Raw genomic sequence first — 22,966 nt, forward strand, 5'->3', positions numbered from 1 at the left:
CCTAGGACAGGGTTCTTTTCATGGCAGGCTCTGAACTTAGTAGTGGGGTTTCTTGAGAAGTAAATGACACTTACATCACTCTGTATCTGCATCATGTTCTTAGACAGCTCCAGGTCCATGGCGTCAGGCAAGTAGGTGTAATGATGGAGAGAATGCTTATAGTTGACGTTGCTGACCACATCCTGGGCTTTCTTAGCCGCCACGACATTGAACATATCATGGGGCGTGTTGTATTTGGACTTTGTCTTCTCATAGTCTTTTTTATACTCCCGATCTGATTGTATCTTGGCCACGTTCATATAATGAACCAGTTTAGGGTCATCTTGAAGACTTTGGAAGCCAACCATTTTCCCTTTAGCCTTTTCATAGTCTTTTTTGTACTGAACCTATTGTAAACAAAGGTGGGCATAATTTAAAATGTAGTTTTGAGGGCTTTACTAAACAATGAGGCCATGATTTGAAGTAATTGAGCTTGCCAAAAATTACTGTACTTCAATAACCAAACAATTAACAATTCACTTGCATATGCTCTGAAATGTAGCCTGCTTAAAATAAAAATGTTATGTATTATGGAACCCATTTGATTGTCTATAGCTGTTTCTGCCTATCCAAGTGAGGTTGAGATGGGGCATTACCATAATTTGTATCAGTGACAAAACAGATCTTTATATTCTTCCTTTGCATTTAGACATTGGTAGAGAAAAATGAAAAGATAAATATGTCACAATCTGTACCAATTACATTGTGCTACTAGAGTACAAGTAGCTGGATATTTAATTAGTTTTAGAATTGTTAGTAGTAGTGGTAGGATGTTAATATTAATGATAGTAGAATTTAATAAGTCCTTGGATATTCAAAGGGAGACCCAGAGCCAGGAGGGGGTAAACACTAACTGGCTCTGGATAACAAAGTGAGGGGGACTGAGCTTCCTCAGAGATATGTGGAGGGCACTGTGGGACACTGAGAAGCAGAGACATGAGGGAAGGTTCATGGAAAGTTGGGGCAGGGGCAGCTGGAGGAAAGTACCCACAGAGAAAGGGGGTGGGTGAGAACTTCGGGTGGGACAGGGGCATTTCAGAACGAGGACATTTGTTATTCAATCATCACATATTTACACTGGAGCGATGTAAACCTAATTTCAAACAATCAGTAAAGTGGTGTTTGGGACTCTGGGAAGTCAAAAGGAAGGGGCTGTGTTTCATTTCTGGGTCATACAGAGCAGCAAGAGGAGACCCGCAGGAGGAGGGCGCAGATGAGCTCAAGCCAGCCAGGAGCCAGAGGTAAGCAGAGAAACAAAAACCTCGGAGACTCCACAGAAATCATGGGGAGGGGGATTCCACTGCCTATAGAATAACAGATGGGGGCTTGAGCCAATTTTATTTAAATCTCAAAGAGCAAAATGACTTCAGTTCACATCTTGGTTAAAGATAAATAGGATAAGAAATAAAATTCTTAACTGTAATAGAACCCAAAGACTGGCTATTACAGGTGGTGAAATTGAGGCCTATTCACCTGTCTACAGAAGTAATGAAGGAAAAAGGGAGAGGAAAGGGAAAGAAGGAAATCATATAAATTAATAAAGTTTTGAGATAACATTTTACCATCAGGAGGCTATTATGACTTAAATGGTAAGTCACTTCTGGATCTCCACAAGAGAAATAATGTGAGTTAGTGTAGAACTATACATGAGAATTTTAAATGAGGGGGCTTGATTAGAACTGATCAGTAGAAGGTTATACAAATCCTTTCCCTCCAGAAAATTTAAATCTATTTAGGGAACTTTATTTCCTAAATAGTTTTCAATCAGATTTGCTTCCAATTGGGGACCGCATGCATGGAGACTTTTGGGTCATCGTCAGACCCCAAGCCCACCCACCCACATTTTCTAGTTGCCCATGTATGACCACAGCTGGACTTACGTCACTCGCCGCCTGCCTGGCAGCTTTGGCAGCTCTGATGGGAATCGCATCAGTTCTCAGGTCATATCCCTTCTTGCTCAAGTCTTTCAAGTCTGCTTTGTACATATTCTGAAAGAAAAATGTCATTTAAGTACAACTTAGAGACTGTGTTAGTAAAGTCTGGACACACGCATCAGCCCGTGAGTCCACCCACGCACCTCACTGATATTGTAGGCATTAACTTTAGCCTGGATGAACTGGGGCAGGTCTGGTGGCAGGTTGTATTTGTGAATAATTTCCTCTCCTTTGGCTTTGTAAGCGATCTGAAAGAGAAAAAAATGCATAAACAAACAAATAAAGTAGAAAGAAAATTTAATGGCACCAGAAAATAATTTCCTAATGGATCATATTTCACAGAGGTGGTTTTAGGAAGGACACTCTTTGTGCATTTGCATATTCATGTGCAAATATCTGTAGGCATTCAAGGTCACACATGCAGTTGCTTAGGATACTGTCTCAGTGCTTATTCAGTTTTGCAAAGATCCCTTGGAACTTGCAGTAGGAACCTCTGGGCCTAGCTCAGGAAAGTGTAATAGGGTGGAATACACCAACCACCTATATTATATTTTGTGGGCAATGAAAAGGACTTAGGGATGGTTTTGATTATATATGATTTTTTTTTTTTTAGCGCTGACTTAAAATATAACTGCTCCCCATTTGATATACTCATTCTTTCTGGTCTTTCCTAGAAAAAGGCTTGTAGTTTTTGTTGTCATTAAGAGAAGTCCCTCTTACCTTTTCCTTAGAAAGAAATGTCAAATGGCTAAAAGGACAGTCAGCACAATATACATTACTGTAAATATATGAATTAGGCATGCTTTATTAATGAACAGCTGGGGAATTCTACAGATGCTTGTGTAATTGGGTCTCTTCATATTGTATAATAACTAGAGGTGATCAGTACATTTGAAATACAAATGTATTTGTATTAGTTAACATCTATTAACATATAGATAGCATTAACACTTACATCACTCCTCTGGGCCTGGTTAATTTTAGACTGTACTGTAATTGGAGCATCTTCAATCGAGGTAAACTTGAGTGTGTCTGGATGTTGGCGATATTTTTTCTGTTTGGCAAATCAAAAAGAGAAAAACAATCTTGTTTTCCACTGAAGATTAATATGTCAAAATCCTTGAAATTTATTTTGAAGCGAAAAGGAAGAGTTTTTCATGATTTTAAAATGCAAAAACACTAGATTGTTGATTGGCTTGATGAATGCAATACAAAAGTCAATATCTTTAAAAATCCATTTAATTGTGGATAGTTTGGGACAGCATAGACACATATCCTGCTCTCAGGAACCAGACAGACTCCTTTCTTAATTTCTTGCCTATGACATGAAAGAAGACACCCTCAGCTAAGCAGAATCTGGAAACATCACAGAGTTTTCTAAAGGTTTAACAGAAAAGCAAGCAAGGAGATTAGAGTGTCTTTGCATGGCACAAACAAGTTCTCTTTTTCCCTGTTACTCCATCAGCAAATGGCATCAAGAAGCTGTCCGGTTGAGGAAGGAGGAATTGAGGAACTAGGCCAACAGATAGGAATTATTAAGAGAGATAGGACTTTTGCTCTGTAAGTCTTAATGTGGTTAGTACGTAAGTTATCACCAAAGCGCTGAAGGGGCACTGCAGAGGAGACCCTGGGGAGGTGTGCCCACTAGGAGTTGGCAACTTCTAGCTACCTTATTCCTGTATGCGTCTCTATTTATTTTCCCAGTCCTCTTCCTTTGGGTATATTGTACATCCCAGTTAGCATCATCACTCTTTCGGCTTCAGACTTCTAAAAACCACTAACCCAGAACTTTCTTCTGGAAGATCTTTGAGCTGACAAAATGGTTTTCATCGAAAACAAACACCGAACAAGAAGTAAAACTTGAGCGTGGAAGACAACCCTCATACCACACCTCTGTCCTTTGTGTAGTCTGCCCTCCTTGAGGATGTACTCACCTGACAGCAGTGAGACTCTTCAACTGTCACAGGGGAGGGACAGATAATCTTGCTGCCTTATGAGCCTCAAGATCATCCCTATTTTTTCTTACACTGAATTATAATTTATACATTACTTCAAAGCCAACCAGAATATGACATATGGAATAATTCTTCAAAGATGATTTCTATAATAACTGCATTATTCATAATCACAAAAAAATAGAAACCATCCACATATCCCCCAACCGGTGAAGCAATAATAACAATGTGGTGTGTATTATGCTGGGGCAAAAGTAACTGTGGTTCTTGCCATTACTTTTAATGTCAAAACTGCAATTACTTTCGTACCAACCTAATAAATCCATACAAAAGATTTACTTAATAATTTTAAAAAACCAAATTACAAGCAGAAACATTACATGAAGTGAAAGAAGCCAGATACAAAATAAATTTCTAGAAAAGATAAAACTTTAGAGACAGAATGCAAATCAGTGGTTGCCTGGGGCTGAAGATGAGAGCTGAAATTTTGGGGGAAAACTTTTTGGGGTATTGCAGCATTTTAAAATTCAATTGCAGTGATGACTGCACAATTATATGAATTTATTAAAACTTGTCAAAGTGTACACTTAATGTGAGTGACTTTTATTGTATGCAAGTTATACCTTAATAAAATTGTTAAAAATATTTCTATAATGAATGGCTAACATAAATGAATGGTTAACGTAAATGGTTAACAAGTTATACCTTAATAAAATTGTTAAAAATATTTCTGTAAGGAATGGTTAACATAAATGATTTTGGTAATATAAAGGTTTGTGCTGGTCTCCCTGGGTAATTCATGCATGTGGTAAGCTCTTTTCCTCAGCAACAGTGACTGAGAATGAAGCAATGAAGGAGCACTGCCCATGCTTTTGAGAGCTTTAACACAACACAGTCACCACTCTCCCTCTGACACACCCAGTGGCTTTACCTCATTGAGGATGTCTGAAGCTCGCTTTGCCTTTTCCATTTCTAAGGACCCAAAAGGCACCCAGCCACAACCTTTCATCCAGCTATTGTAGTCAGCTTTGTATTCAACCTAAAACACCAAGAGAAAGGTTACATTTCTTTGCTGTGTCATCCTTATTATGTAAAATCATCAAAGTTTTACCCAAAACAATGTTTTTGAGATTTCTGACCAGCTTCCTTACTCCAGACATTAAGGTTATTTTATATATTTCTTTGGTGAGACATAGTAACAGCTCTTAGATTTTTGCTTTCCTTCTAACTGGCGTATGTTCCATTTCATCCTTATTTCCAACTTAATGGAAGTCTGTGGTACTCTAATTCCAACCTGGAAAATGCTCGAATCAAAGCTGCACTTCAAAGAGTAAGTGAAATTGTCAGTTAACCAAATGTGAGACGTTTGTTCCCTGGAACTTTAAGTATTATGTTTCTATCAAATTAAAATAGAAGGCCACATTGAAGGTGGGTTATTTGCTCATTTTCTAATTTCCTAATTGTATAAGACTTAATAGAACTATTCGTACTAAGTATTTGCACGCATGGCCCTTCATGTGTACTGGTCAACTTTGGAGTGTTTCTACATTGGCTAACAAAACACTTTAAAATTGTTGCACTCGTTAATTTGCATAAGAGAGCGGTTATTATTTGGAATTGGTCCTAGTTGAGGCACAGTTACTTGACGCTACTAAAACGCTACTCTTGTTGTCTGACCATAGGTGGTACCGAAAATTTACGTTTTAGATACAAAATTCAAACTGTTGTTTTTTACTCTGGGCATTTTAAGTAGAATGGAAAATCAAGAAAGCATTTAGTTCCTGCCTGTCAGAGGCTTATGATCTATTTGAGATGAAAAAACATAACAAAATCAAACTAATAACAAGTAGAATAACAATGTATAATATAGAATTGTTAGTGGTAGGAATGTAAAATTTTGCAGCTGCTGCAGAAAACAGTATGGTGGTTCCTCTACAAATAAAAAATAGAGCTACCATGTGATCCAACTATTCAACTTCGGGTTTATACCCAAAAGAATCTAAAGCAGGATCTCAAAGAGATATTCACATGCCCATATTCATAGCAGCATTATTCAAAATAGCTTAAAGGTGGAAGCAACCCAAATGTCTACCAACAGATGAATGGGTGAATAAAATATGGCATATCGATACAATAGAATATTATTCACTCTTAAAAATGAAGGAAATTCTGATACATGCTACAACATGGGTGGACCTTGAGGACATTTTGCTAAGTGAAATAAGCCAATCACAAAGAGACAAATACTGTATGACTTCACATATATGAGGTATCTAGGGTTAGTCAAACTTAGAAACAAAGCGTAGATTGGTGGTTGCCACAAGCTAGGGGAAGAAGGAAAATGGGAGTTGCTGTTTAATGAATATAGAATTTCAGTCTGGGAAGATGAAAAGGCTCTGGAGATTGGTTGTACAACAATGTTAATATACTTAACACCACTGAACTGTACACTTGAAAATTGCAAAGGTGGTAAATTTATATTATGTGTATTTTTGTCACATTTTAAAAAATAGAATTGTTAGGATGAAGTATTCAGTTGTGTAGTTTGGACAAATGAATTTGCTTAAAGAAGTTCTGATCTGCAGAAAAAACCATTATAAATATTTATGTTAAATCATATATTTTCTTTTCAGATAGCAATCTATGTAAAAATCATTGATATTGATGAAAGTGATGATTATGATAATAGCGATGATAAATACTGAATGTTTATTGAGAACTCACCAGGGCCTGGCACCATGCTAAGTATTTTGCATGCATTTACATCCTCCAAACAATGTTTTTGATTTATTTCCATTTTACAGAGGAGGACTCTAAACTTAGCAAGGTTGATATATTTCCCAGAGGGAAACAGTGATAGGGTGCATGCCAGATCAGTTCTTCCTAACCTTGAAGGGCATGCTCTTATAGAACCACAAGGTCGTTTGCTTACATACATAGGACAATGCAGATACCTCTGAGAAGTGCAAAAACCTCACTCAACTTCAAAGTTCATTTCAGTTTCCATCTTTTTAAAAGAGTGGCTACAGAAACCCTGGTTACTCACATCGCTCTGTAGCGCATACGCCTTCTTGGCAAGGTCCACATTGATGCTATCAGGGGGGTAGCTGTAACTGTGTAAGATGTGCTTATAATCAACGTCGCTGGCAATTGCCTGAGATTTCTTAGCTTGAGTGACTTGGAGCATATCAAGGGGTGCCGTGTAGATAGTTTTTGACTTTTCATAATCTTTTCGATATTCGCGCTGTGAATAGGAAATTATCATTTATTATCACAAATCCTCGATGGATTTCCAGAAAAGACAGAGATCTTTCATAAACAATAAATACAAGTTAGAGAAAGAGTCAAACATCTGAGTAGTTATTTTGCCCAAAAATGTGTTCATATGTTACATACCATTGAAATTCCCCCCAAAAAGCACACATGGGCAGACCTTCTCAAATCAATGAGAAACTGTCTGAGTCACAGCAGACAACGGGCCACAGCTTCTGCTTCAGTCAGGAACAGGAATGATTTTATTCTAAACCAGGGTTTCTCAAGGACCACTAACAAGTGTTACTATTATTAATGTAATTTAACCTATGAAGAGTTTTCAGTAAAGAAGCATTTTTTAATTGTAATGAAAACCATATGACAATTGGGTTTTAATAAAATGACTACTTCATACACAGGGCTGTAGACTTAGTTTATCGGCTGTATAGAGTCATTTTCGAATGGATAGTCAACTGGTTTTTTAACCTGTTATTGACAGGAGATAAGCCCCACTGAGAATTTCAAAGGTTGTTTTCATATCAAGTTCAATTTGGGCAACAATTTAAAAGAAGCTTCAGATTGCAGCAGTTAAAAGACTTCATAGGAGAAAAGTTTGAGAAACTGAGCCATTAAAATAACGTTGGCCCTTCCGTACAGCATTATAAACCAAATGTCCTGACTGGGCCTCAAGGACTCCCTTCATTGTCTGGTTTTCTGGAATGGTTAGACAAGGTGCTAGTTGGGTCAAATTCCCAGCTTCATTGTATCCACTCACCAATTACTTTGACAGAAAAATTTTGACCCACTGCCTTTAAGAAAACTCTAAACTCATCCTAGTTCCCCATGGTCACATATGTGTTAGAGACAGTGACCCAAGCTGGCAAGTACAGATGTGCACTACAAATCTTCTGTAGCAATTCCTTTTGCAAATGATCTGATCTTTTGGCTTTCTAAGGGAACTTGATCTTCCTTCTCATATTTTGTGGGTGGTCATTTTCACTGAATACATTTATTACTTAACTATAAAATTGAGACCCTGGTTTATAAAAATAAAGTATGCAAACTTTGTGATAGTTTGCAACAACATTGAAAACAACAGTTTGTCTTCATTAGAAATAAACTGATAAAGCAATATTGCAACAGCAATAGGTGTGTGGAAGTATTTTTGAAGAAATTATTGTCACTGTTTTGTTCATGTTCACACCAGCTGACACATACCAGTACATATAAAATGTTGTCAAAGATCCAAATGGCTTTAAAAGGTTCTTTTTAAAAAGCCATTCATATTCTGTGTCTGCAGCTTAGCATTTTGCCTGGATATTATGTGAGAATGACTCATTTGCTATGTGTTTTGTTCATCTACATCAATCAATTAACAAATATTTATTGGGCATTTATTATGTGCCTACTGCTGGGTTCTGTGATAGGAATAAAAACAAAAGATAAAAATACACATGCTATCAATGGGGAGTTATATCCTTCTTGAGTTGAAAAGACTCAACTAGTGAACAAGATAGTAATATAAGTGAGCACTATATACTGACATAATTCACTGTGAAGTTACTAGAGAAAATTACAGAATTAGAAGTTTTAAAGTGCTATGTAATGACAGAATAGATGCAAAATGAATTAAAGAGGTATGTATAGATCATTATATAAAAGCATGGTTAAATCTAAATGATACAAATACCCTTCTCTTTCATCATTAAAAAAACTAGTATCTGCAAGCTACACTGAACATTCTCAGTACTCTTAAGGGATTCTCTAAACATTTTATACACAAAATATACTATAATTTGCAGTAGTAGATGTTTGTCTCTCTGTAGTAAGAATTTTAACTGCAAAATGTTACATGGCCCATAGATGAGCCTTAAGCACCCCATGAGTTCACCAAAATTCAGGCAAAAGGCATGAAAAGAAATGTTCATTTTCTAGATAGATGATTCAAATCTTTTATCAGAGTCTCAGAGGGGTTTATAATCAATGGAGTCTTTTTCTTGGATCTAGACCAAACTCATTACTAAAGTCAATGAAGAACGATACTCTATTAAGATTTTTGTGACTCATAAATGTCTTCCAAAGTAAAGACAGTTTGAAAATTATCATTTTAAAAATTATTTTTCAATTAGAAGAAAATATGAAAATATCTAGTGATGTTTTCCAAAAGGTTTTAAGGATACAATCAATATTCTATTAAATATTAATGCATACATTTTTCAAAGTGAAATGGACATCAAGTACAAATCAGTAATTTCTCCCCTCAAATGTGGGAGGCACAATAATCCAGGGCACCATTCTGAAGTTCTCTACAGCAGTACTTTTGTGAATGTGATGTGAAAGAACCCATGCTCATGAAATTCTTTTCCACACTACTACCCTTGGGCATCGTAACAGGGAGTCCATCTTGAAAACAAGACAGATTCACAAAGACACTCACATCACTCTGGTTTTTGGCTGTCTTCAAGGAGTGCAGCATCTTGGGATCGTCATTAATGCTGAGGGCTCCAATCATTTTCCCTTTGCTCTTTTCATAGTCTTTCTTGTACATCACCTGCAAAGACATCACACATGCCAGATCCCACTCACCAGGAAATGTCCCCAAGGCCACCCTGTCCAGGTCCCCAGGTCCCCAGGCCACACTCACATCGCTGGTGTTCTTGGTGTTGGCTTTGGCTGCCAGCAGGGGAATGGCGTCCACTTTAATGTCAAACTTCTTGGCTTTGCTCTTCTCCCAGTCTTGCTTATAAACATTCTGGACAAGAAAAATTCAGCAAAGGAATGATAAGAACAACAGTGTAATCCAGTAAAAAAATAAAAACATATTGAAAATTTGTGTATGTATAGACTTATTTCTCCTATAAAAACTATATTTATCAAATTGTAGTATAAGTATTGATTTATCTATCATCCAGTTTCTTTCTCCCTACCACTAAATAAGTATCAACTACTCTTTTTAATGTTCTGTAAACTTTCTAAGCACTCTGCTGTCCTGATTTATGTAAGGATGCTATAAAGTGACACTCACTTGGAGAAGGTGAAATGTGAAATTTACATGGGAAAGATGTTGTAAAACTCCAGTGAATAGCAGATGGGTAATTGGAGATCTTCTGACAGTAACAGAGACCACAGAAAATGAAATCTGATAGCTAAGTAGGAGTCTTAAGAGCATTTTGCCTTAAAAGCTCCACTTACACAGTAACTATCTTAAAGTTGTTTATTTGCACAATTCCTTGTCTTGTCTTTTAAAATTTATAACATTTTCTCTTTTCATGCACACCAAACATAGGCTTCTGTGGCTTTGGTACTTACATCACTCAGATTATAGGCATTGACTCTGTGTTGGATAAACTGTGGAGCATCTGCTGGTATATGGCACTTGAACTTCTCACCTTCATGTTTTGCTTTGTAATTCAGCTGAAAAACAAAGGATATTTGAACGGTTCAGGGGAACTTCTTTGAATTTATTTAGGGCAGCATATATAGCTAAGGCATTAGTGCTGTTTTTAGAAAAACGCCTCAAAGAGATACTCAATTCAGTCAAAGTCTCGCACAGGATTCAAACTTTCATCCCCTATTTCAGGGACTGTGGCACAGTCCTCCTTTGTCCTTGGGGGATACTTTTCAAGACCCCCAGTAGCTGCCTGAAATCATAGATGGCATTGAACCCTATATATACCATGTTCTTTCCTATACATATATACCTGTGATAAAGTTTAATTTATATATTAGGCACAGTAAGAGATTAACAACAATAACTAATAGAAAAATTATAACAAAACTGTAATAAAAGTTATGTGGATGTGGTTTCTGTCTCTCAAAATATCTTACTGTATATTTTCACCCTTCTTCTTGATAAAGAAGGGACAAAGGGGGATGGTGTGAGATTTCATCATGCTACTCAGAACAACATGCAATTTAAGACTTATGAATTGTTTGTTTCTGGAATTTGCCACTTCATATTTTCAGGCCATGGTTGACTGCAGGTAACTGAAATTATGGAAAGCAAAACCGTGGATAAGGGGGATTGCTGTGTAACCATACTTTGGGCTGCCAGCTGCCATTGCATAGATTCTGTTATATACACAGGAACACATTTCCAGTCTATACTGCTAGGTTGTGTCTGGAGAACATGAACTTCTGTAATTAAAGCACTAACAAAAACAACAATAATTCTAAACAAAATACTAGCACAGTTAAAAAGATATATACTCTTTTTTTTTTTTTTTTTTTTGAGACAGTGTCTGGCTCCATCACCCAGGCTGGAGTACGGTGACACAACCTCGGCTCACTGCAACCTCCGCCTCCCAGGCTCAAGTGAGCCTCCCACCTCAGCCTCCTGAGTAGCTGAGACTACAGGCATGTGCCACCATACCCAGCTAATTTTTTTATTTTTTTGTAGAGATGGGGTTTACCATGTTGCCCAGGCTAGTTTCAAACTCCTAGGCTCAACTGATCTGCCTGCCTCAGCCTCCCAAAGTGCTGGGATCACAGGCATGAGCCACTGCACCTGGCTGTGAATTCTTATTTAAATTATTAAACATAGAACTTTATTTAAATTTTTTAAAAGGTGAAGTTAGGTGTAAGGAAGGGAGTGTAAAGAATGGATGAGGCTGTTTAATTTTGGAGCCAAAGGCAAAAATGCACAAGATTGACAACTATGCAAGAAGTAATTCCAAGGCAGAGTCCATTGCCTACCTAAGCCAATAAGAAGAGTGATTGATAGTGACTGTGACCACATACAGCACTATATTTCTCTGCAGCTTGCTGAGTTCAGCTAGATCAGTGATGTTAGTGTTTAGCTGTTCTTTATTGGGACACAAAATATTAAGATGCTCGGAAAAGTGGCACACGAGCTGAAATGACTTCTGAGTTATACTGATGCCATTCTCCTCTTTACTAATTGGGTATGAGCTAATTTGTGTCATTAAAACATATTTTATAGTAGGACAAACTGTATCTTTCACTTACCTATCTTGAGAAGGATGTACTACTCTCTAGGACTTAGCTATGTTAGCACCTTGCTGTTCAAAGAGTAGCCTACCAATCACAGCATCAGCATCACCTAGGAGCTTATTAGAAAGTCAGAATATGGAGTCCCCTAGATCTACTGAATTAGAATCTGCACTTCAACAGGGTCAGCAGGCGATTGCATGAATGTGGATGTCTGAGAAGCACTGCTGCTTTCCCCCGATCTTGGCGTGACTGGACCACGCCTGTCTTAGACTTTCTTTGACCACTCAAAGTGCCCATCCAGTTCTTGATGTCATCCCACTTTAATTCTGTAGCATCATTCGATATTAGTTTTCTTATCACTGTTTGATGTCTGTCTTGTTACTGCGCCCTTTCTTTTTGCAAAGTCTTTGTTAGCAAATTCAAGAATCGGAAATATTTGCCTTGTCCTACACAAATAGATGCTTTTGTTGTCACTGTTTATTTAAGTTGGCATGAAGTTTTAGTGTGCATGTGACAGATCCTAATGAATAAGTAAGATAGTCCTACTAAAAATCAGTGAGTTATTAAAAAATGTTTATTTTTATTATTGTCTAACACAACTTTCCTCAGGCTACAATTCAATCTAGCAGCCTCATTTGTGTTTTATTAAACAAATCTTGAAAAATAATAATATTGGGATGGTAGATGAGCCCATGAAGATTAAGCATGTAAACGCTTACATTTTAAATGAGCAAAGCACTCTGGGTCACCCACGCTTGCATAAATCAAAGCACTTACATCACTAAGCTGTTTCGTGTTGAGCTGGGCTTGCAACAGTACAGGAGAATCAGTGACTGCCGTGAATTTGGTCTTATCTGGATGAACTTTGTAGGTATGCTAGAAAAGAAGATGTTCTTTAATGAAATTTATAATGTATTCATACATTATAATGTATCAGTATATTCTGGTTATACATGCGCTAACATAAAAAATGGTTCCAGGTCAAAACAGAGTTTATTTTGTTCCTGAAAACTTAGTTGATGCGTTTATATTCTCACTTCTCTGTCTGTCTCTCTCTCTCTCTCTTTTTCCTTTAATCCCCACTTCCCAAGTTGCCTCTGGTCTGCCTACAGCAACTCAGCAACCAGATTAACCTTACCCTGCTGAAGCCTTACACAGTGACTCTTTAGTGAACTTGGTGCTCAGCTTCAACTGCACGTTGGCTTATGATCCCTACAGAATCCATCCCCTCCTTCATCTCCAACCATTTCACCTGTTACTACTGTCTTCCTCCCCAGTAAATTTCAGCCACCCCATCCTTTCAATCCCTTAAATGCTGAGCTTGTTCTCTCCTTAGGCCATTCTTCCCTGCTGCTCTTCCCCTGACCTTGGCCTGACTGGTCATGCCTGTTTTAGACCTTCCTTGACCACCCAACCTAAGACGCCCATCCGGTCACTGTCTCACACATTGTCCTATTTTAATTCTGTATCATCATCCTATATTAGTTTCCTTATCATTGCTTGATATCTTTCTTATTTCTGTGCTCCTTCCTTTGTTTATTACTTGTCTCCTCCACTCCAGTGGGAGCTCAAGAGGTGGCCGGCTTTTTCTCTGTCTTTCTCAGCACCAAGGAAAGTGCCTGGCCCAGGATGGCTTCTCGCATAGAACTTGTTAAATAATGAACACCTATCTTAAATCTGCATGTCCTTCTTTTGCCCCAAATTCGTGTAGATATAAACTAATGAAAATTAAGATTTATAAAATCTGAAATTTTGTAACAAATGGCCTTCCTCAACATAATTGTTGTGTTCTCCGGTTCCACCTCAAAACCAAAATGTAAAATGTAATTATTTCCTTCTAATCACTAGATATTAGCATGTAAACTCCTGCTAAATTTACCACTAGATGTCACAGGAGTCCCAAGCCCAATTTCAATAATTCAGGGCAGCTAACTTACATCTTTACACTGGTCCAGCTTCTTGATTGCTTCATATTCTTGTGTTATTGTCTGAGGGAAATAGCATTTTCCTTTATCCTCTTCATATTCTGCTTTGTAACTTTTCTATAATGAGAAAAACCAAAAATAGATCATGATTGTTATGGCTCTCAAACAATGTCACTGTGAGGCATGAACCATTGTCTTCAAACTTACGTCACTGTTTTGAGCTGCAATTTTCATGCAGTGTGTGTGATATGGGTCCTCCATGCTGCCTACATAATGTCCCAAAACATCCTTTACATATAAGTCTTTATATTTAGCCTGAAAAATAAAACAAATGTAATTCAAGTTAACAATCATTTGTCAAACAGTAGGAAAGCCCTCCTACCCGAGAGGTAACCGTGGCTTTTCGAACCTCACTGAAGTTCTTCAGCTGAGTATCAAGTTGATATTTTGGGGTCTCACAGTAATTCATACTCTTTGCCTTTGTCTTCTCATAGTTTTCCTTGTATAATCTCTGTTAAAGGAAAAATAAATTAAACCAAAAAGAAAGAAAAATATATCTCATAAAGTAAAAGTCATTCATGTCATTGCTGCACTTTAACTGAAGGGGCAAAATTTATGTTTTCTCACCATCAATTTTCCACAAAGCAGAAAAGCAGAATAGATGTGGTAGAGGCTCATGCCTTATATAATCTCATCTGCTAATAATCATAAAGATGTTTATGTTACTTTTCCTAATATTTTTTCAGACTGAATAACTTAAACGCACACCAATGCTGTCTTTTTTTAAATAATTTTTTGTCTTAAAATAATTCATTTGAATATGTTTAAAGAAAAATGAGTTTCGCAAGGTGCAGGGGCTCACACCTGTCATCACAGCACTTTGGGAAGCCAAGGTGGGCAGATCACTCAAGGCCAGGAGTTCAACACCAGCCTGGCCAATGTGGTAAAACCCTGTCTCTACTAAAAATGCAAAAATTAGCCGGGCATGATGGCACATGTCTGTAATCCCAGCTACTTGGGAGGCTGAGGCAGGAGAATTGCTTGAACCTGGGAGGCAGAGATTACAGTGAGCCGAGATCGTGACACTGCACCCCAGCCTGGATGACAGAGCAAGAGCCTGTCTCAAAAAATAAAGAAGGAAAGAAAAATGAGTTTAAGAATTGATGCAAAATGAGGTAAAGGGTATAAGGTGAACCTTAGATAATTAAGCACAGTCCTGGAAGAGTATTCTGTTGAGCACTTGGTGAAAACGCATTTTGTAACACCTCTGGAAGCTGGCTATTAACATTAAGACCTAACAGTTTTCTTTAGAGCAATAATAAATGAAAATATTACTTGTCTGTATTTCTTTTTTGCTAGGAATTAGGAAAGCAATTTCTGTGAAGAGTTTTATCTTATTTTTTATTTTTTTGTTTGATTTCCAACTTTTATTTTAAGTTCAGGTGTACATGTGCAGGATTGTGGGTTTGTTACATAGGTAAGTGTGTGCCATGGTGGTTTGCTGCACAGATCATCCTGTCACCTAGGAATTAAGCCCAGTATCCATTAGCTATTCTTCCTGATGCTCTCCCTCCTCCCCCACCCCCAGCCTCCAACAGTGTGTGTTGCACCCCCCATGTATCCATGTGTTCTCAACATTCAACTCCCACTTGTAAGTAAGAACATGAGGTATTTGATTTTCTGTTCCTGCGTTAGTTTGCTGAGGATAATGGCTTGCAGCTCCATCCATGTCCCTGCGAAGGACATGATCTGATTCCATTTTATGGCTGCATAGTATTCCATGGTGTATCTGTACCACATTTTCTTTATCCAATCGATCATTGTTGATTCCTTGTCTTTGCTATCGTGCATAGTGCTGCAATGAACATATGTGTTCATATATATTTATAATAGAGTGATTTATTCCTTTGGGTATATGCCCAGTAATGGGATTGCTGGGTCATATTTTATTTTTAATAAGTATGTTAAAGTCTTTAAAATAAGATCAATATTCTATAAATTTCTTAAAATAAAATGCTTTGCTTTTGAGTTTATGCCTTATGTAGTTTTTCTTACTTTGCCCTTAAACTAATTTCTTTACTTCTTTTCATTTTTCTATATATATATTTTTGCAAACTACCTTAATCAGTTCAGGGCATTGGGTGAATATATACATGCACATGTACCTATTAAGTACATGCATATTAAGCTCGTTTCTAGGAAAAATAATAAAAACAATGATATTGGCAGAATATTTTTCCTCCTAATAAAACAGAGGGCATTAAGGAGATTAAGGAAAATTTGCAGTATTCACTGGCATCAAAGGCATCAACAAGAATAAGGAAGTTCATCTTCCTTTAGCACCTGGGTGAAGCTTTCATGTGTGATTTGTCATCTTGAATCCAAGATTTCAGTTAGGCTAACGTCCATCCGAGGTTATATTAAACAGCAACTTTGTGGCCACGTCTGAAAATAGGGGTGAATTACAAAGACACTCACATCACTCTGGTTTTTGGCCACCTTCAAGGAGTGCAGCATCTTGGGATCGTCATTAATGCTGAGGGCTCCAATCATTTTCCCTTTGTTTTTTTCATAGTCTTTCTTGTACATCACCTGCAAAGACATCACACATGCCAGATTCCACTCAAGAGGAAATGTCCCCGAGGCCAGCCTGTCCAGGTCCCCAGGCCACACTCACATCGCTGGTGTTCTTGGTGTTGGCTTTGGCTGCCAGCAGGGGAATGGCGTCCACTTTAATGTCAAACTTTTTGGCTTTGCTCTTCTCCCAGTCTTGCTTATAAAGATTCTGGACAGAAAAATTCAGCAAAGGAATTGGCAAAAGTGATATGCATGTCATGACCTTTAAAGACTAATGGGTAACTAAATACCTTGTCTTAATATAAAATAAATGGGCCCTTTTTATTGTCTAGGAAATCATGCATATTTTAAATATTTCTTCTCAAGCTGGAGCTATTAATTCTCCAAGATTGGGCTTCTCTACTCCCCATGAGAATTTTTTATCAAATTAATTTAATTCTAGCTATTATACTCATATTTGATTCCTAACACTGAATGTTTTATAGAGTAGCACATATATTCTACAGTTAACTCACTTTTTTATGATATAAAGGCATCACTTTCATTTGACCTTTAAGTTCTCTGCAAAGGTTATTTCATAAATCATTACAATACTCAGTGATGCCAGATAATCTTAGTACTCATTTATAGAATTATTGAAGAAATTGAGAACCCCAAGGATAATTTAACTTTTCTATAAAATTAAGTTTGAAAAATGAAGGATAGAAACGGGTATCTGGACTTCTGCCCTTTCAATCCCCTATATCTTTATTCATGCAAGTTCTCATATATGTAGAAATAAGTATCATTTGTGTGAAATAAGTGACATTATAAGCCCAGGGAATAAATGAATTATATATAATTTAAATGAATATATGGCTAAAAGATCTACCATTAAAATTTGCAATTAAGCATACATGAAAGGTAGCATTCTGAGGGCTGGTTACTATACTATATATTATGATTATCTAATTATATGAAATTACTTATAAGATTGCTACACACATTTTGTAAGGTGAATTCAGTTATACTGGCAGAGGCATAGCAACATGATACAAATGTTAACAGTTCTTCTCATTTTTAACATTAATCTATTCATTGAATTGCAACAAAGCAGTTCAAAAATAAAAGCACAGGTTGTCAGTACATCACATGGTACAGGGCATAAGGAACTTACATCACTCAGGTTATAGGCATTGACTTTGTGCTGGATAAAAGCAGGAGTATCAGGGGGGATATGGCACTTGAACTTTTCACTTTCATGTTTTGCTTTGTAATTTAACTATGACAGAGAGAGAGAGAACCAATTAGTTCAGAAGAATTGTTCCAGAATACAAAAATTCTTGTGTGGTACATTTTGTAAAGTCAGTGACAGCATTATTAAGATCAGAAGAGACATCTAGAGCTTGGGTAGGCCACCTGCATTACTGAACCTGTGTGCAGAACACTTGGCAGCTATTATCACATCTGTCACCATGGTAGGACCCTAAGGGAATGAGGTGGCTCTGTCAAACATGTTCCCCTCCCTGCGTAGCACAATTGTCCCTGCAGGTTCTGAGAGGGGCCCCGCCCTGTCTCTCTTGTCACTGTCAGTGCTCAGGTACCAGAGCCACTTTCCTTTCATCTGATTAAGAGTCCTCTCACAGACATCAGGGCTTTTGATGCTCTAATTGGAGCCTTCATTTCTGGCCATTCATCTATTGAGGTCACTTTTTTTTTTAGTTCAACACAGCTTTGGAAATTCACACTTAAAGCTCATATAATAAAATTTGTCTCAGAGATTCCAATTTCCAGAAACTTACTAGGGAGAGAGAAACTCATGTACTGAATACCTGCTGTTGGCCAGGGTATGTGCAGTGCATATTTCTTCCTTCACTTACTCTTCAAAACAGCCACAAATTATAAAAGGGAAATATCAGGCAGAGGGGTGTTAAATCTTTGGCCACCCAGACATCAACGACAGAGCTAACATTTGAATGTGGTTTTGTTTGACTCTAGAACTCATGTTCTTTCCATTGCTTTAAGCTACATTTGTTTCCTTCACAGAATTGTTTCACTGTAAATTTTATCCACCCAAGAAAATGCAGAAATATATTTTTATACAAATATATACTGTTTAAACTTGCTAATACTTACTCAGCCTTTTGAATAAACTTGATAAGTCATTGGATTTTATGTATAGAGTTATGAAATGTTATCCCTCATAATTGGGTGTCCTGGGTAGTTAGAGGAACTTACGTCACTCAGTTGTTTGGAATTGACTTGGGCTTGTAGCAGAACAGGAGAGTCTGTAACTTGGGTGAATTTTGTCTTATCTGGATGGACTTTGTAGGTGTGCTGGGGGGAAGCAAAGGCATTTGGTTTAGTAGTATCACCTGTCAGATCCAAGGTGGCCCACAGGCCAAGCAAATAGAACCTCATGCCCCACAAAGCAATGAAACTTGTAGTTAATAAAATATATTTTTTTCTAACTAGACTGTAGTTTGAGAGGTGCTCTTATATCTGTATGAGAAACTTTCCTATATCTTCAGGTTTCCAATAACTCTTCTTTGGGAAAATGAGCTAGAATTACCTCTTAAAATGTAGGGATGTCAACAAGGGAAAATAGGATGTTTGCTACAAAATCGACTTCATTTCTTGCAATTGCCTGGCTTACATTTATTTGTAAAAGTGGCAACTTTTTAAACATATCCTGACCACTAGATGCTATGGAAGGCAGTCACATTCAAAGTTCAAACTACAGACTTACATCTTTACACTGATCTAGTTTCTTAATTGCTTCATATTCTTGAGTTATGGTCTGAGGGAAGAAGCCTTTGCCTCTGTCTTCTTCATATTCTGCTTTGTAGTTTTTCTATGAGGAGAAGAAATTAGGCATAAGATGCAGCCATTGTATTCATGCCCTGAGAAAAATGTTATTCGGAAAGTCAAACAATTGTCTTAGAACTTACATCACTGTTTTGAGCTGTGACTTTCATGCAGTGTGAATGGTATGGATCCTCGAAGCTGCCTACATAATGTCCCAAAATATCTTTTAAGTAGGAATCTTTATATTTTTTCTGCAAGACAAAACATACTTCATTTATTAATTGGTGAAATAATGGGTTCTTTTTTTAACAGAAAGAGTGACAGTAGGATTGCTTACATCACTACTGAAGTTCTGCAGAACAGTATCGAGCTTGAATTTGGGGGTCTCACAGTAATTTATGCTCTTTGCTTTTGTCTTTTCATAGTTTTCCTTGTATAGTTTCTGTCAAAGAAAAAAAAGTCAGTTAAAGTAGATTCCTGTCACTGCCACGCTGATTATAACACTTACATTTTCTAACACTAAACAAAAGATGAAGAAAAGATATCGCCTGTCAACTGTCTTAAAAACTGACAATTGAGGCCAGGTGCGGCGGCTCACGCCTGTAATCCCAGCACTTTAGAAGGCCAAGGCGGGCGGATCACGAGGTCAGGAGTTTGAGACAAGCCTAGCCAACAAAGTGAAACCCTCTCTCTACTAAAAATACAAAAAGTTACCTGGGCATGGTGGCGGGTGCCTGTAATCCCAGCTACTTGGGAGGCTGAGGCAGGAGAATCGCTTGAACCCGGGAGGCGGAGGTTGCAGTGAGCCGAGATGGCGCCATTGCACTCCAGCCTGGGCGACAATGCGAGACTCCGTCTCAAAACAAAACAAAACAAAACAAAACAAAACAAAAAGAAAAAAACCTGACAGTCGAACACGGAATGGCATGAATTATAAGACTGTTCTGTTAGCAATTATTATAAAGCCTAAGTTTCATACATTCCAAACTCAAAAAATTAAGAAACCAATATGCCACCTCTGACCACGTCCTTAGTAGCAGAGATTCTTGTGTATTTGTAAATTGCTGCCCTCTCTGTCTCTCAGCTCACATACTCTTTCCTCACTGATAGCACCACAGCAAACACAGGTTTTGAGCAATTGCAAGTTGTTTAATTTTTTTAAACAAACCTTCATGAAAAAGTTATATAAGGTGAGAAACACGCAATCTCCCTCCCTCCTGTACCTATAAGAAATCTCTTATTATAGAAACAATTAACCTTCAAAATTATATATATATATATATATATGAACTGGTACTATGAGTTACTACTAACTCTTCTTCTCTGCCAGGATTTACCTTTAGCTTGAACAAGAAGAAGCAATGATTAGTTTTAAATATGCAGCTGATAAAGCAGATTATTGTCACTTTTTTCATTCTGGGTTTTCAAAATGTAAATGATGCTATTCATGTTTAATATTTTTATATTCCTGTCTTTATCAACAAAGGAGATTTGAACTTGGGCTTTTAGATGTTTAATAAGGATGTTTTTCACTTAGAGAGTAAAACTGCTTTAAACTGCTTTTACACTATGGGTGGGAATGTAAATTAGCACAGCCACCATGGAAAACAGTATGGAGATTCCTTAAAGAACTGAAAATAGAACTACTGTTCAATCCAGCAATCCCACTACTGGGTATCTACCCAAAGGAAAAGAAATAATATGAAAAAGACACATGCATAAGCATGTTCATAGCAGCACAATTCACAATTGCAAAGATGTGGAACCAACCTGAGGGCCCATCAACCAACGAGTGGATAAAGAAAATGTGGTATATATACAGCATGGAATGCTACTCAGCCATGAAAATGAATGAAATAATGTCTTTCAAAGCAACTTGAATGGAGCTGGAGGCCATTATTCTAAATGAAGTAACTCAGGAATGAAAAACCAAATATCATATGCTCTCACTTATAAGTGGGAGCTAAGCTATGAGGACACAAAGGCAGAAGAATGATATAATGGACTTTGGGGACTTGAGTGGAATGTTGGGGTGGGAGTGAGGGAGTAAAGACTGCATATTGATCATAGTGTACACTGTGTAGGTGATGGGTGCACCAAAATCTCAGCAATCAACACTAAAGAACTTTTCCATGTAACCAAAAACCACCTGTACCCCAACAATGACTGAAGTAAAATGTTTTTTAAAAGAAAGCAAACGTGCTTTGCAGTGATTTCCCAGCAGAGCTATTTGGGCAGATCCATTTATACCCTCTCACTTGCCACTTTCCCACACCCGCTCCCCAACCACACACACATATTTCCTATGCTGCTGACTTAGTTCAAGGGACAAAGAAAAGATAACTAACCCACAGAGACAGCTACATAAAATCCACAAATGCTAGGAAAGCTTAATGCAAACCTAACCGTAAGAGATAAACTCAAATCATCACATATTCAATCTCTCTCTCTCTCTTTCTCTCTCAGGCTGTTAGTCCTTTAATCCCAAGCCCAGTCTCGTTTGCCTAATATGCTTTAAATTGAACGGCTTAGTCGGGCTCTTAATAATTGCACGATTAGAAAGTCCTGTGAAGACTTAGGGGCCCATCTTTTAAGTTCTGTTGTTGGCAAATGATGGTTTCTGGGGCCAAGATCTATCTTTGAAAGTCTCCTTCTGCTTCTGTCAAAATCACAACATGTCTGCAATGTGGAGACCCAGGTGCCCGGAGCTCATAAGCAACACATCCATATGGAGGCCCAGGTGCCCAGAGCTCCTAAGCAAATGAGAATTTCCCTGCCCACTGAAGTAACCCCACAGAACCACAAACAGTAAGGCATATTGTACTCAGAGGGACTCATGCCTTTCTGTGGTTACATAGTTCCAATGAACCTACCACTCCATAACCTTAATGTATTTGCAAAGTTATATATTCATTTAGTCATTAAAGGAGAAAATTTTCATCTCTTTTGCAGCTAAGGTTTAAAAACACTTTGACAAAAATATACTTACATCACTTAGGGCATCTCCTGCTGCCTTCAGCTGCCTAAGCAGTGGGTTCTCTGAAGCAGGAAGCACATTATAATCTGCTTTTCCTTTATTCTTTTCATAGTCTTCTTTGTATTTTACCTGTAGGAGTGAAATAAAATGATAAAGTAACTCTATGGGTTATTTTTGCCCCCGTCTCTATTATGAATATGACATACTTCCACAAATCAATTTTCTCTTTAGAAAAATGGCAGCTTGACATTTTATAAACAAAATACTCATAGTAACTCTTAACAGCAGCAGAGAAACTGCATAAATTTCCAGGATGCTTTTTCTTCCCATTCATTTATTCATTCAAAATTATCCATAGGGTGTCAATTCTGTTTCTGGCTTGGGGACAGATATAAGAAAGAACACATGGTCCTTGCCCTCAAAGAGAGAGATACAGAAATAATAGGAGGGAGAAAGAAATCCAAATAGTGACCGTGCAAGATGTCCCAGATACCTGCTGCTATAGAACCTTCACTCAGCTCTCAACCCCCAGCTACCTACCTGCCAACACGCTCCTAAAGAAAGGAA

At 37.6% G+C, this 22,966-nt stretch overlaps 1 protein-coding gene across 1 annotated transcript in view; it reads right to left on the bottom strand.

Moving 5' to 3' along the window:
• The window catches only part of NEB (nebulin), a 236,003-nt gene that overhangs the window by 192,522 nt on the left and 20,515 nt on the right, over window positions 1-22,966 (bottom strand). The window contains exons 9-29 of the mRNA XM_031008470.3: window positions 22,412-22,528; window positions 19,760-19,864; window positions 19,566-19,673; window positions 19,364-19,468; window positions 18,853-18,951; window positions 17,792-17,896; window positions 16,736-16,843; window positions 16,537-16,650; window positions 14,468-14,569; window positions 14,266-14,373; window positions 14,071-14,175; window positions 12,911-13,009; window positions 10,490-10,594; window positions 9,825-9,932; window positions 9,618-9,731; window positions 6,975-7,172; window positions 4,860-4,967; window positions 2,929-3,027; window positions 2,117-2,221; window positions 1,920-2,027; window positions 75-386 (exon numbers count right to left, since the gene is read on the bottom strand). Coding sequence (XP_030864330.3) covers window positions 75-386; window positions 1,920-2,027; window positions 2,117-2,221; window positions 2,929-3,027; window positions 4,860-4,967; window positions 6,975-7,172; window positions 9,618-9,731; window positions 9,825-9,932; window positions 10,490-10,594; window positions 12,911-13,009; window positions 14,071-14,175; window positions 14,266-14,373; window positions 14,468-14,569; window positions 16,537-16,650; window positions 16,736-16,843; window positions 17,792-17,896; window positions 18,853-18,951; window positions 19,364-19,468; window positions 19,566-19,673; window positions 19,760-19,864; window positions 22,412-22,528 — 2,532 coding nt within the window. The remainder of the gene's footprint in view (window positions 1-74; window positions 387-1,919; window positions 2,028-2,116; window positions 2,222-2,928; window positions 3,028-4,859; window positions 4,968-6,974; window positions 7,173-9,617; window positions 9,732-9,824; window positions 9,933-10,489; window positions 10,595-12,910; window positions 13,010-14,070; window positions 14,176-14,265; window positions 14,374-14,467; window positions 14,570-16,536; window positions 16,651-16,735; window positions 16,844-17,791; window positions 17,897-18,852; window positions 18,952-19,363; window positions 19,469-19,565; window positions 19,674-19,759; window positions 19,865-22,411; window positions 22,529-22,966) is intronic.

The sequence above is a fragment of the Gorilla gorilla genome, chromosome 11, assembly GCF_029281585.2.
Source record: "Gorilla gorilla gorilla isolate KB3781 chromosome 11, NHGRI_mGorGor1-v2.1_pri, whole genome shotgun sequence".
NCBI lineage: Eukaryota > Metazoa > Chordata > Mammalia > Primates > Hominidae > Gorilla > Gorilla gorilla.